This window comes from Callorhinus ursinus, unplaced genomic scaffold, assembly GCF_003265705.2.
Source record: "Callorhinus ursinus isolate GAN/ISIS: 27379988/994484 unplaced genomic scaffold, GSC_fseal_2.0 scaffold33, whole genome shotgun sequence".
Classification (NCBI taxonomy): Eukaryota; Metazoa; Chordata; class Mammalia; order Carnivora; family Otariidae; genus Callorhinus; species Callorhinus ursinus.
Genome location: NW_027397095.1, coordinates 10505892 through 10518125, shown reverse-complemented (window position 1 = coordinate 10518125; position 12234 = coordinate 10505892). Strand labels below are relative to the sequence as shown.

General features: G+C 33.8%; 1 protein-coding gene across 6 annotated transcripts in view; it reads left to right on the top strand.

Moving 5' to 3' along the window:
• The window catches only part of STAG2 (STAG2 cohesin complex component), a 130476-nt gene that overhangs the window by 90694 nt on the left and 27548 nt on the right, over positions 1-12234 (top strand). For all 6 annotated transcript variants that reach the window (XM_073879181.1, XM_025852603.2, XM_073879182.1 and 3 more), the window contains exons 15-24: positions 215-332; positions 1196-1299; positions 2335-2427; positions 2562-2651; positions 3226-3429; positions 5070-5140; positions 5693-5780; positions 5874-5954; positions 7571-7663; positions 11005-11179. In XM_073879181.1, the coding sequence (XP_073735282.1) occupies positions 215-332; positions 1196-1299; positions 2335-2427; positions 2562-2651; positions 3226-3429; positions 5070-5140; positions 5693-5780; positions 5874-5954; positions 7571-7663; positions 11005-11179 (1117 nt within the window). The remainder of the gene's footprint in view (positions 1-214; positions 333-1195; positions 1300-2334; positions 2428-2561; positions 2652-3225; positions 3430-5069; positions 5141-5692; positions 5781-5873; positions 5955-7570; positions 7664-11004; positions 11180-12234) is intronic.

Genomic DNA, 12234 nt, shown 5'->3' with positions numbered 1-12234 from the left:
GTAATGATTATTGTGAGACATGTTTAATGATACTACCCAACTGGGTTTACTTATACTCAGCCAGCTAAGGCAGTTTCTTTGTCCTGTTTTCCATTTGACCTCAAAAAACAGATTGCTGTTTGAGTTTGTACATGGTGCCAACAAAGCTTCCATTCTTTTGAGTTAAGGCTAGTATGCTATTTGTCTAAGAGCAATTGCTCTTTTTTAATTTTAGTTACATGAGCATGCAGCTTACCTTGTGGATAGCATGTGGGACTGTGCTACCGAGCTACTGAAAGACTGGGAATGTATGAACAGCTTGTTGCTGGAGGAGCCTCTTAGTGGAGAAGAAGGTAAATGGCTGTTTAGTTATGGTATTTTGTTGTCTAGTCAGTTTCTTAAAACAAATTTTATTTAGGCCATTTGTTTATCTTTAATATTAAAAAGTAATTGAGAGTGCTTGCTTATTAATATCTTTAATATTAAAAAGTAATTGAGGGGGGGCACCTGGGTGGCTCAGTCAGTTAAGCGACTGCTTTCGGCTCAGGTCATGATCCCGGGGTCCTGGGATCGAGCCCCGCATCGGGCTCCTTGCTCTGCAGGGAGCCTGCTTCTCCCTCTCCTCCCCACTTGTGCTGTCTCTCACTATCTCTGTCTCTCTCTCTCTCTCAAATAAATAAATAAAATCTAAAAAGAAAAAAAATTAAAAAAAAAAAGTAATTGAGGGGTGCCTGGGTGGCTTAGTCGGTTGGGCGTGTGATTCTTTCTCAGGGTCCTGAGATTGGGCCTCGTGCTGGGTACGTAGTCTGCTTGAGATTCTCTCCTTCTCCCTCTCTCTCTACCCCTCCCCTGCTGGAGTGTTTTCTTGCTCTCAAATAAATAAATTTAAAAAAAAGTACTTGAAAATATTTGTGAATAATTTTGTTTTCATATACACGAATATTATGAAGAAAGATGTAGCTGCTGTCAGTATTGAATTTTTAAAAAATTTTTCTGGTATCTGTGTTCATATTTTCTTTGGTTAAATTGTGGACTAGTGGTACACAGATTTGTACTGTTCAGTAAACAAGTTCTCATCCTATCTGTGATACAGTAATGGGATTTTCTTTAGTATATTAGGTCAGATTCTGTCACAGGCAGGATTGTTATGTAATACTTATAAGTAACATATAGGGAAAAGAAATAGGTTAATTCTTTGATTTTTTTTTTTTTTCAGCACTGACAGATAGACAAGAGAGTGCTCTGATTGAAATAATGCTTTGTACCATTAGACAAGCAGCTGAATGTCATCCCCCTGTGGGAAGAGGGACAGGAAAAAGGGTATGTTGGTATAGTTTCACTATTCTAAGGTGTGTTTCTCCTTTTGATTATAATTTTAAAAATTCTTGCATGTAACTATAGAGCCAAATTTTTTAATCTTACACTTTATTTTTCAGATGATCTTTGCTAATACATATGTGTTAGAAGTAAATTTTAAAGTATTAGCAATGGGAAATTTGAGTTCTTTCCATGAGATACTTTGTTAGTTACTACACGAGATAAAGTGATTGCTCTCAAGACTAATTCTAGCTCACCATTTTAGAATGGTGCATTTTTGCATTTTGGTTTATTTATAGATTTGCTTTCTTTCCCTTTTAATAAAAATCAGGAATTAAAACATAATTATTCATCAAAATGGAGAAATTCCTATTTCCCTGAATTATATTTTAATGCATCACTGCAAAGTTCACATATATTTGTATTGTAGACCAACAACTCCCCAGCCTTTGAAACTTTTTTGATTATGAGGCATAAAAATACATGGTTTGTTACATAGTATACATCTATATAGATGTGTTTGTGTATAACAAACAAGTTCTTCGAACAATACTTATGGTATGTGACGCATTCTATTTTATTTTCTTTTTTTCCTTTTTCTAATTGATGACAGAATTCATGCTATCATGAGTGAATTCATGTTGAATTCATAACCCATGCATCATGGCCCACAGCTTAGAATAGGCTGAAATGCTACTCAGTCCCATTATTATGTAAGCTCCTAAACTACATTTCCTTCCTAACTGCTGCTTTATCTAATAGTAGCGTTGGTTAATTTAATTGGGTATTGGTTTTGCCTCTAGAACTATTCCAAGTTTTTTTTTTTGCTGTTATTTTAGGTGGCTTTTTAAAAAATGTTGTGCTCGTTATAGTTATTCTTTGTTACTTTTGGGTTTCATGTTTTATAGTAGAAATTTTGGTATCCGTCATTTAAAATGTAGTTTCATTACTTATTTTGTATGTCTTAACTTAAACTTGAGCATCTAACAGTGTTACTAGTTTTAATAAATACTTAAAAGCATCGTTGTGCTACTTTAGGTGCTGACAGCGAAGGAGAAGAAGACCCAGTTGGATGACAGGACAAAAATCACTGAACTTTTTGCTGTGGCCCTTCCTCAGTTATTAGCTAAGGTAAGTTTGTGTAATAGGAGAGTATTTGTAAGAAATTACAGGTTTTCTTTGGAAATGTCAAACTGATTTGTATTGTAAGGTTTATTTAACATTATTGTGATGTTTTGACATGATTTTTTTTTTTTATTTCAAAGTACTCTATAGATGCAGAAAAGGTGACTAACTTGTTGCAGTTGCCTCAATATTTTGATTTGGAAATATATACCACTGGGCGATTAGAAAAGGTACAGTGTTTCCTCTGTATAAAAACACCTTGAAGAAAAACTAGTTTTGTTCATCCCATCATATTGTTTGTTTATATTCTTGAACCTTCTCATGTTAAAGGAAACCTACATTTTATATATCTTCTTTATTTTTTATAAATTGGATTTAGAGAATGGCGTTAATGAGGCTTTCCTTTGATTCATGACCATAGCCATTTTCTCATTCCTAGCCATTATTTGACTATATCTAAGAGATTTAAGGAGATTGGGGGTAGGTAGCTGGTTAATAACAATTATAAAATGAAAGCAGTTAATATTCATTGAATACTTTTATAAATTCTTTGTATTAACATTCTCACCAAAGCCCTATGAGATAGGTAATATTATTCCCATTAAAGCTGAGGAAATAAGTATATGGGTGGGTCAATGTATTTATTTACCACGACTAGGAAAACACATCAAAACTTATGCCCTACTTGTTGTAGAGTTATTATTTTTGAAGCTTTTTAGTGTAGTCTTTCTGTGCCTATCATACATACCTTAGTTTTTTCTAATATGTACCTTAGTTTTAATGAAAAAAACTTTGATTTTGCAGCATTTGGATGCCTTATTACGACAGATCCGGAATATTGTAGAGAAGCACACAGATACAGATGTTTTGGAAGCATGTTCTAAGACTTACCATGCACTCTGTAATGAAGAGTTCACAATCTTCAACAGAGTAGATATTTCAAGAAGTCAACTGATAGATGAGTTGGCAGATAAATTTAACCGGCTTCTTGAAGATTTTCTGCAAGAGGTATATATTAAAAAGTATTTTGTCAGTTCGTCCCTCCCCTTGAGTAACTGAATTGGTCACCATTCCTGGTGTTAGTCCCTTAGCAGTATGTTGAAAAATATTCAGACATTCTGTTCTTGGAATATCATGCTACTATTACTCCTCCACCAAAATGGGAAGGTGGTAAGAATCTGTGACTTGGAGAAGATGAAAGCAAAACTAATCCCCCCCCCCCTTTAACTTTAAAGAAATGATCTCAGAAGTTACCAGGGTTTAGCTAAACTAAAGGCTGTTAGGCGACAGGGTGTAAATGGAACAGAAAAGGAGAGCTAGACTCTGGCCATGTAGCCTCAAAAAGTAGTGTATTTTGTACTGTTTTGGCAGTGTTAGTAAGGAAAGGTAATTAATGATCTTTGATACTGTAAAGCCTTGATAAATTGCTGTTATAGCCACTGTGGATTTTGGGGTTTCCTGTGTTCTGTTATATTTCCAAAGAAACTTAAAAGTGTGGCACTCAAATACACTAATGTTTTTTTTTTTTTTTTTTTTTTACTTTTATCTGTTTTGAATAAGGAGGGTACATGTTGAGATGAGCACTGGGTGTTATATGCAACTAATGAATCATTGAATACTACATCAGAAACTAATGTTGTACTATACAGTGGCTAACTGAACGTTAATAAAAAAAGAAAATATGTACTTCACAGTTTAATTGACTTGCATAAAATAAAAAGTCATAATTCTCAAATTAATGCATTTAGCCCTTTCCACATCACTTTTGTCATTAATGTTGCAAAGGTCATATGGACTGTGTAATTTTCAGTTTTCTTGTTTAGCCATTACTTCTTAAGCTTTCTTTTTTTGTGTAACAAGTTTCGCTAACTGGTGGTTTGTGCAAATAAGTTAATATACAGTGATCACATTCTTAGTTAAAAAATGTAATGGCTTTACTCTTGGCTAGATATGATTGTGATTAGGACGAGTTAATTTAAAATCAAGCAATGGGTTAATTAAGTTTAATTATTTGTGTAGGAAAACTAAGTTTAGAAACAAGCGTTTTTTGAGAGACTTGGGGTTCAGTACAGTATGTTTGATAGTGTTTAAAAAAATTTGTGAGTTTCATGCAGTAAGACTCATAAAATTTTCAAAAACTTAAGTTACTCTTAATTGGCAAATTGATATCCAGAAAGGACTAGCGCATATCTAGTCTTTATTCAGAAGGTTTTTCCCAAATTATTACTGGTCTGGTATGTCTTTCTTGAGCACTGTGTTTCATTCATTTAGGTTTTATCTTTTAGGTATTGTCTTTATGATCTCTTGTTTGTCCTTTACTATATTTTTCTTTATTGTCCTAATGCATTTTCTGCTGTGAAAGACTAGATGTCTTCATAGTTTTGTGTCAAGGTTACTTTAAGGGAGAGGGGAGAATGTCATTCATTATTTCTTTTTGGGTATAATGTACCTGTGATAACAACTCTGTTGGCTGATTACTCCAGCCATATTGCTTTAAATTTGGACAGATCTAGGTATTGAATGACAAAGTTAATTTGTCGTGTTAGGCTATTCTTTCTTTTCAAGGTGGTATCACTGATGTGATAGTCTAAGATTTTTCACTTTGGTGGTTATTAAGATTTAATACTATATATTATTAATATTCATAGGGTGAAGAACCTGATGAAGATGATGCATATCAGGTATTGTCAACGTTGAAGAGAATCACTGCTTTTCATAAGTGAGTTGAATTTTAATGTTTCTGATTTCTTAAAACTGTAGCAAAATCAAAACCAACTTGCATGTTTTAGGGTTATAATGTTATCAGTTCTGCTAGATTTCTTTTTTTTAATAAATTCTTTAAAGATTTTATTTACTTATTTGTCAGAGAGAGAAAGGGAGAGAGAGAGAGTCCAAGCAGGAGGAGCGGCAGGCCGAGGGAGAAGCAGGCTTCCTGCTGAGCAGGGAGCCTGATGTGGGGCTCAATCCCAGGACCCTGGGATCGTGACCTGAGCCGAAGGCAGACGCTTAACGACTGAGCCACCCAGGCGTCCCAATTCTGCTAGATTTCTTGTGCTTGTATATAAAAAATAGTTGATAGAGTCATGTTTTGAATTGGGGAATAATTGACAGATTATCATCCAGCATACTTTTTTAAAAATACATTTTTTTTTGTTGTGGGTGCCTGTTAAAAGTTTACTGTATTTACTTTGACAGCATTTTGTTAACATTCAAGTCCAGAATAAAAGTGATTAAGCTTAACTTTTAAATATAACTTGATTCCTTTTTACAGTGCCCATGATCTTTCAAAATGGGATTTGTTTGCTTGTAATTACAAACTGTTGAAAACCGGAATTGAAAATGGAGACATGCCTGAGCAGGTTTTTATTTATTTTCAAGTTACATATTTAACTTCAAGAATGAATACTTGGGACGTTTTAGATTTAACTGTATTCTCTTGCTTCTTTTTACAGATTGTTATTCATGCACTGCAGTGTACTCACTATGTAATCCTTTGGCAGCTTGCAAAGATAACTGAAAGCAGCTCTACAAAGGTTTGTGGTGGTTCAGTGGAGTTCTTATTACATTAAATGTCATTAACTGTTTTCAGCAAACTTTTAATGCGATAAATTATTTCAGTAAAGTCTTGCTTATTTCTAAATTACTGCTTAGGCATGTGTACCATTAGAAAGTTACGTTCGTAGTTTGATGTATATTCAATGAAAGAACATTAATATGTTTCAAGGTATGATTTTAAATTAACATTTTCACATTTTAAGGTGGTATAATTTATGTATTTCCATATTCTCAAAAGTATTGAGAACATACAGAAATACAGATTTTGTAAATTATGACCAAGAGCTTTTGAAACAAGCATACAGCTATTGGATTATATAAATTGATGATAAAAAGTCAGCTGCCCCTAGATCTTCTTATGCCTTAGTATTGTTTTGGGATCACGTTGTTCATACATAGGATCTTTCTACTGATGTTCCAAATTCATTGTAAATCACTTTCTGGTTGAGTATAATGTGCCAGCTACTGGGTAATAGAACTTTCAGAATTTTGTCCATAATGGTAATCTTTGATGTGTTGAGTAATTGAACTAAATAGTATTGCCTTTTGCGTTTGTAACCAACCGAGCCACTCTAGGTGTCCCTTGCCTTTTTCATTTGTAAACTGGAAACTTAAACATTGTACTTGTAGTAGATGTAGCCTTAAATATTATTTGGGTACATTTTTATAAATACTATGTAATTTCTAGGAGATAGAGAATTCGTTGTTCATAGCTCTTTTCCTCAAAAACAGTTGTCTTAATAAGTTTCTTTTTCATAAAATCAGAATAATTTTAAATGCTTAGAATTTCTCTGAGCTTTTAAAGTACAAGAAATGGGTATTTTCCTCTTGAAAAAGCAATTTAGTATTGTTGTTAGTGTATTTTTTGTCAAACAACTAAGAAATTTATTTAACTTAATATCAAGTTTATAGTAGGAACAATAACCATATTAGCAAATATGATTGCTCATCTAAGTCAAAAGCATTGAATTAAAAATTAAAATGGGAAAAGAGATTATATTTTGAGTAGAGGGGAAAGGATAAAAATGATACTAAATACAAAATTATCCTGAAGCTTGGTTAAGTTTTCTTTACCAAATCAATCAAGTTAAACCTGTTTTAGTAAAAGATTTATCTTTTTAGTATAAGTTTACAAGACATTTAAATTTTTTAAAATTGGAATAATACTACAAAACTGATTTTTGTCCGTCTCTCTTTTTAAAAAGTGCAGTTGGTATCCTTCAAGTAAGAAATGAAAGATGCTGTCTCTTATTAATCAATTTTTTCTGTTCATCAGTTGGCTACCCTTCAAATTACAAAATGAGGATGGACCATTAATCTTTACTCTTTAGGCATTCTGAGGTAGTAGATTCATTAAAGATAGCCATATACAGTCATATAGGTTTTCTCATTTTAAAGGACCCAGACCACTTCAGATATTATGCACTAATACACCTGATATTTTTAAGGCTGCAGTTTGTTGCTATTTTTAAGAAAAATGGTCTAATCAAGTAGAGTAAATATAGTTAAATATGTGATAATATTTTATGTAATTTGAAGTATCTTAAATACTAAATGAGGTTTTTATACAGTTGTTCATGTTAAATTTTTCAAGGAGGACTTGCTGCGTTTAAAGAAACAGATGCGGGTATTCTGTCAGATATGTCAGCATTACCTGACCAACGTGAATACTACTGTTAAGGAACAGGTTAGTAATTACTGTAGGTAGCCATCTTTTGTAAGCAACCCTTAATAAATATCTGAATTAATACAGAAAATGTAAGTAATACTGAGGTTGAGCAAAGCAGAAATATCTTGTATCTGTCCATGTATATGATACTCAAAAAATAGATTAATAATTTTTTTTTAAGATTTTATTTATTTATTTGAGTGAGAGAATGAGAGATAGAGAGCACAAGAGGGAAGAGGGTCAAGGGAGAAGCTGACTCCCTGCTGAGCAGGGAGCCCGATGCGGGACTCGATCCCGGGACTCCAGGATCATGACCTGAGCCGAAGGCAGTCGCTTAACCAACTGAGCCACCCAGGCGCCCCTATCTTAATAATTTCATATGGAGTTTATAAATTGTATTATAGATTACCCTTATTGTGGTTATTTTATGTTGTTATTTATGACTCACTTGGTAAACAGACCCATATATACAAATTAGATGTATGATACTACGTAAGTTATTCTTGAAATTAATAAGCGCAAGTATGCCTCAGGGAGGGAAATGGGTCTGTATGGTTTTGTCATCTCTGAGAATATTATCAGATACTGACATTCCTTCCCATCCTGATTGTGTATGTTATTTTTTCTTACGTGGACTTCGTCTGAAATAAAAATTTTAATCATTTCCCTGACTTCAAAGTGTTACTTTCCCATTTCATATGCCCTCATTCTGAAAATACATCATTAACTGCTGCCATAGGTAGTTTTCCCATCTGTAAAATGAATTCTGATCCTGGGACTGAGAGCCTGTTTAGTTTTAATTCCCTAATAGAAGATTAAGGTTTTTTGTATGTGCGCTTTTTAAATGCTTCTATGGAGAAGACGTTTTTATAATAAGAAATATTAATAATGATACAGTCAAAGTGGTTATGGTGATTTCAAGGTTTTTTGATCATTTCATTCTCTTTTGCATATTGGGGTGGGTAGAGCCCCAGCAGTCATCATAAATGGTATTTTCAGCAGTTTGTGTTAATGTTGGGTACTGTTTATCTTGTTTTTTATTTTTGGTGTTACTATTTATTTTAAATTAGGGTATATTTACTTCTTAAAGCTACTATGAAAGTAGTTCAGATCCAACTACAAAGCTACTGGTAAAGTCCTTCAACCTTTGTGATTGTCACTTTATTTTATTTTAAAATATCAAAACTGGTTTCAGTGAAATAACATTTAGAGTTTTATAGTTAAGAATTCACATTCAATATCCAACTGTTAATTTCATTTTTCTTCTTCCAACTCCCATTTGTTCCTCCCATACGTGTATGCTTGGGTATAAATAAATTAGAAGTTATTAAATGGCCAAAATCCAGTAACTGACTTTCCCGTTTTTTCTTGCAAAAGTATGAAGTATATTCCTATAATTATTACATTGCTGAATTCTCCAGTTTTAAGTATGTGGTTTTGAATTGTAGCAATAAAGGATTTGGAAATTTAATTTTCATCTGTACAATTCAGATGAAAGAAACCAAAGTTTCTGTAGGTAGTAAATTGAATTTAAACTCCTAGGACAGGATTTTAAGGACGTGTACATTGATCCAGAATTAATAACATGAAATATTTCTCTTTGTTTTCATATCCCACCAAGATACTCAGCTTAATATTCCCTATTTTTTTCTTTTCCTTCTTTTCTTTTATTTATTTGACAGAGACACAGCAAGAGAGGGAACACAAGCAGGGGGAGCGGGCGGGGGAGAAGCAGGCTTCCTGCGGAGCAGGGAGCCCAACACGGGGCTCGATCCCAGGACCCTGGGACCATGACCTGAGCCGAAGGCAGATGCTTAATGACTGAGCCACCCAGGCGCCCCAGTATTCCCTGTTTCTTGAAGTGTTAACACAATTCCTTATGGGTTATCGTATGTAACTTCCTATATGATCTGTTGTTCAGGCCATGGCAATTAGTTATTTGATCATGAAGTACCTTGTATGTCAGTCTTCCAAACAGCTTCCAGAAATATGTCCTGGTCAATTCACTTGACCTGCCAGTTCACCTTAATAGTAAATATCAGCATGCTTATCACTCTGTTTTCTTATTGAGTATGTTGCAAAAGTTTTTGTAAACTCAGTTATCCTGATGGGTATAAATGACTACTATAGTAGTAAAACGAGGAAAGACTGAAAGAGGTAAAAACATAAAGGAAAAGAGAAAAAAAAGTAAATGTGGTTAGTTCCAAGAAGGTAAAAACATTATTGAGATCTGCTTTGTGCTCTGTGCTATCTGTCTAGCAGTAGTCTTCCTTTAAATGTAATTCACTATTGACTTTGTGACCCCCAAATTCTATTTTTGTTATCCTTTCCCGACATAATTAAAATTTTCCAGTTTTCTTCTGAATACTTTTACCAGTGTTTGACTCCATTTAAAACTAATGGCAGAGTTTTTATAGAGTTCCTTGAGATAGAACCTTGGCTTTATGTTTATTATGATAGTATCATGTTTGTCAGATGAGTGAGTAAGCAGGCACATACTTCTTTGTGGTTTTTTCTACTTAATCGCTACACATATTGAGAATGAGAGCATTTAAAAAGTACCAAGGACTTTGTGATCTCTCTTCTAGGAGATAATTGATCTCCTTGGTATAAGTTTTTGTCTTCCATTGAGGAATGGGATGGTTTTATATGTTATAGTATGTTTATATGTTATTTAATATATATAGTTTATATGTTATTTCATATTTAGGGATGTATATGGTTTTATATGTTATAGTATGTTTATATGTTATTTAACATATACAGTTTATATGTTATTTCATATTTAGGGATGTATACCATGAGGCATTGTCATAAAGTGTAGAGTGGGGTTTGGAGTCAGAAAACCTGAGGTTGAGTCCTGACTGCATGTTTTGGTAGTGTTAACATATTGTACAAGTCACTTAAAGTTGCTGAAAATAATATTTGTGAAATTACCTTGCAGTTAGTAAAGCATGATTGCAAATACTAGTAGTCATTTTTACAGAAATACATTCCTCAACTTTAAAAACTTAGGAAAATACTATACACTGATTTTCCTTAAAAGTTGGATTCTGTTTATGGGTGCCTGGGTGGCTCAGTTGGTTAAGCGACTGCCTTCGGCTCAGGTCATGATCCTGGAGTCCCGGGATCGAGTCCCGCGTCGGGCTCCCTGCTCAGCAGGGAGTCTGCTTCTCCCTCTGACCCTCCCCCCTCTCATGTACTCTCTCTCTCTCTCTCATTCTCACTCTCTCAAAATAAATAATAAATCTTTAAAAAAAAAAGTTGGATTCTGTTTCTGTGTTAAATATATGTTACTTGTGGCAGTTGGTGAGAAACCTTGGATTATAGCACACTGTACTTTTTTTTTTTTTTGATAGGCCTTCACTATTTTGTGTGATATTCTGATGATCTTCAGCCATCAAATTATGTCAGGAGGGCGTGACATGTTAGAGCCATTAGTTTACACCCCTGATTCTTCATTGCAGTCTGAGTTGCTCAGCTTTATTCTGGATCATGTCTTCATTGAACAGGATGATGATAACAACAGCGCAGGTAATTTTATTGGCATCTTTTTGTTAAGTGTTTGTATCCACCATAAATTTAAGTAACAGTGATGTAAAGTGTTGCAGTACTATTTGATATTTTATTCTGAAAACATAAAACACAGGTGCATGTTCCAGCATTTGTAATATTGTAAAAACAAGGTGGTATCTCAGGGCTTAGGCTTTGGAGTCAGATCTTTGCTTCTCACCAGCCCCAAGCCTATTTATAGCTACCTTACAGAATTGTATGAATTAATTGAGCAAAGTGACTTGTGCAGTGCCTGGGCATGAAATAGGTACTCAGTAAAATTTACTCCCTCTTCCCCTTAGTCACTGGTAATACCATTTTTCAGGTAGTTTGAGCAGAATAAAGTGTTTCTTTAAGTGACATTTTTGTTGTATACTCTTATAACATAGGTTTTCATATTTTGGGGGGGTATTAAACTGTGTAATTTCTCAATGTTAGATGTTTGGAATTGTTCTACAAATGTCTGGGGCAGTACAGAATGTTCACAGGAAAATGAACACAAGGTTCACCAACCTTGCCTGGTGTTGTTACTCTTTCTACCCTAATTACATACACAGATGTCTTACTTGAATAAGAGGTCATGGAAGAAAGTGTTGGGTGGCTTCTTTCTGGGTTTGGTTTTAATATGAAGTTATACTTGAAGGACAATATAACATTGATATATGTGCATCTCGATATATATACTGACATATCACTGCAAATCAGATTCTAAATACATATAATTTTAGACATGGCTTATAGCTTATTTTTAATAAAGAACTTTGTTATTAAGTATTTAAAACTTAGCCAGAAGAGAATTGAGAAACCTAGAGTAGCAAAAACAGTTGTCAGAAGTCCACGTACTCAAGTTTATATACTTAAAATTTTTTACCTTTTACTTTGAGTTCATGGTTTAGTTACACTTTTATTTGACATTTATTGGTCAGGCAGTACACTAGATGCTGTGGATGTAAAAAAATGAGACAAGGGCTTTTCCTTTAAAAATTCAATTCAAGTGGAAAAGACAGATCTAAAAACAAGTAATTATAATGCAGTTT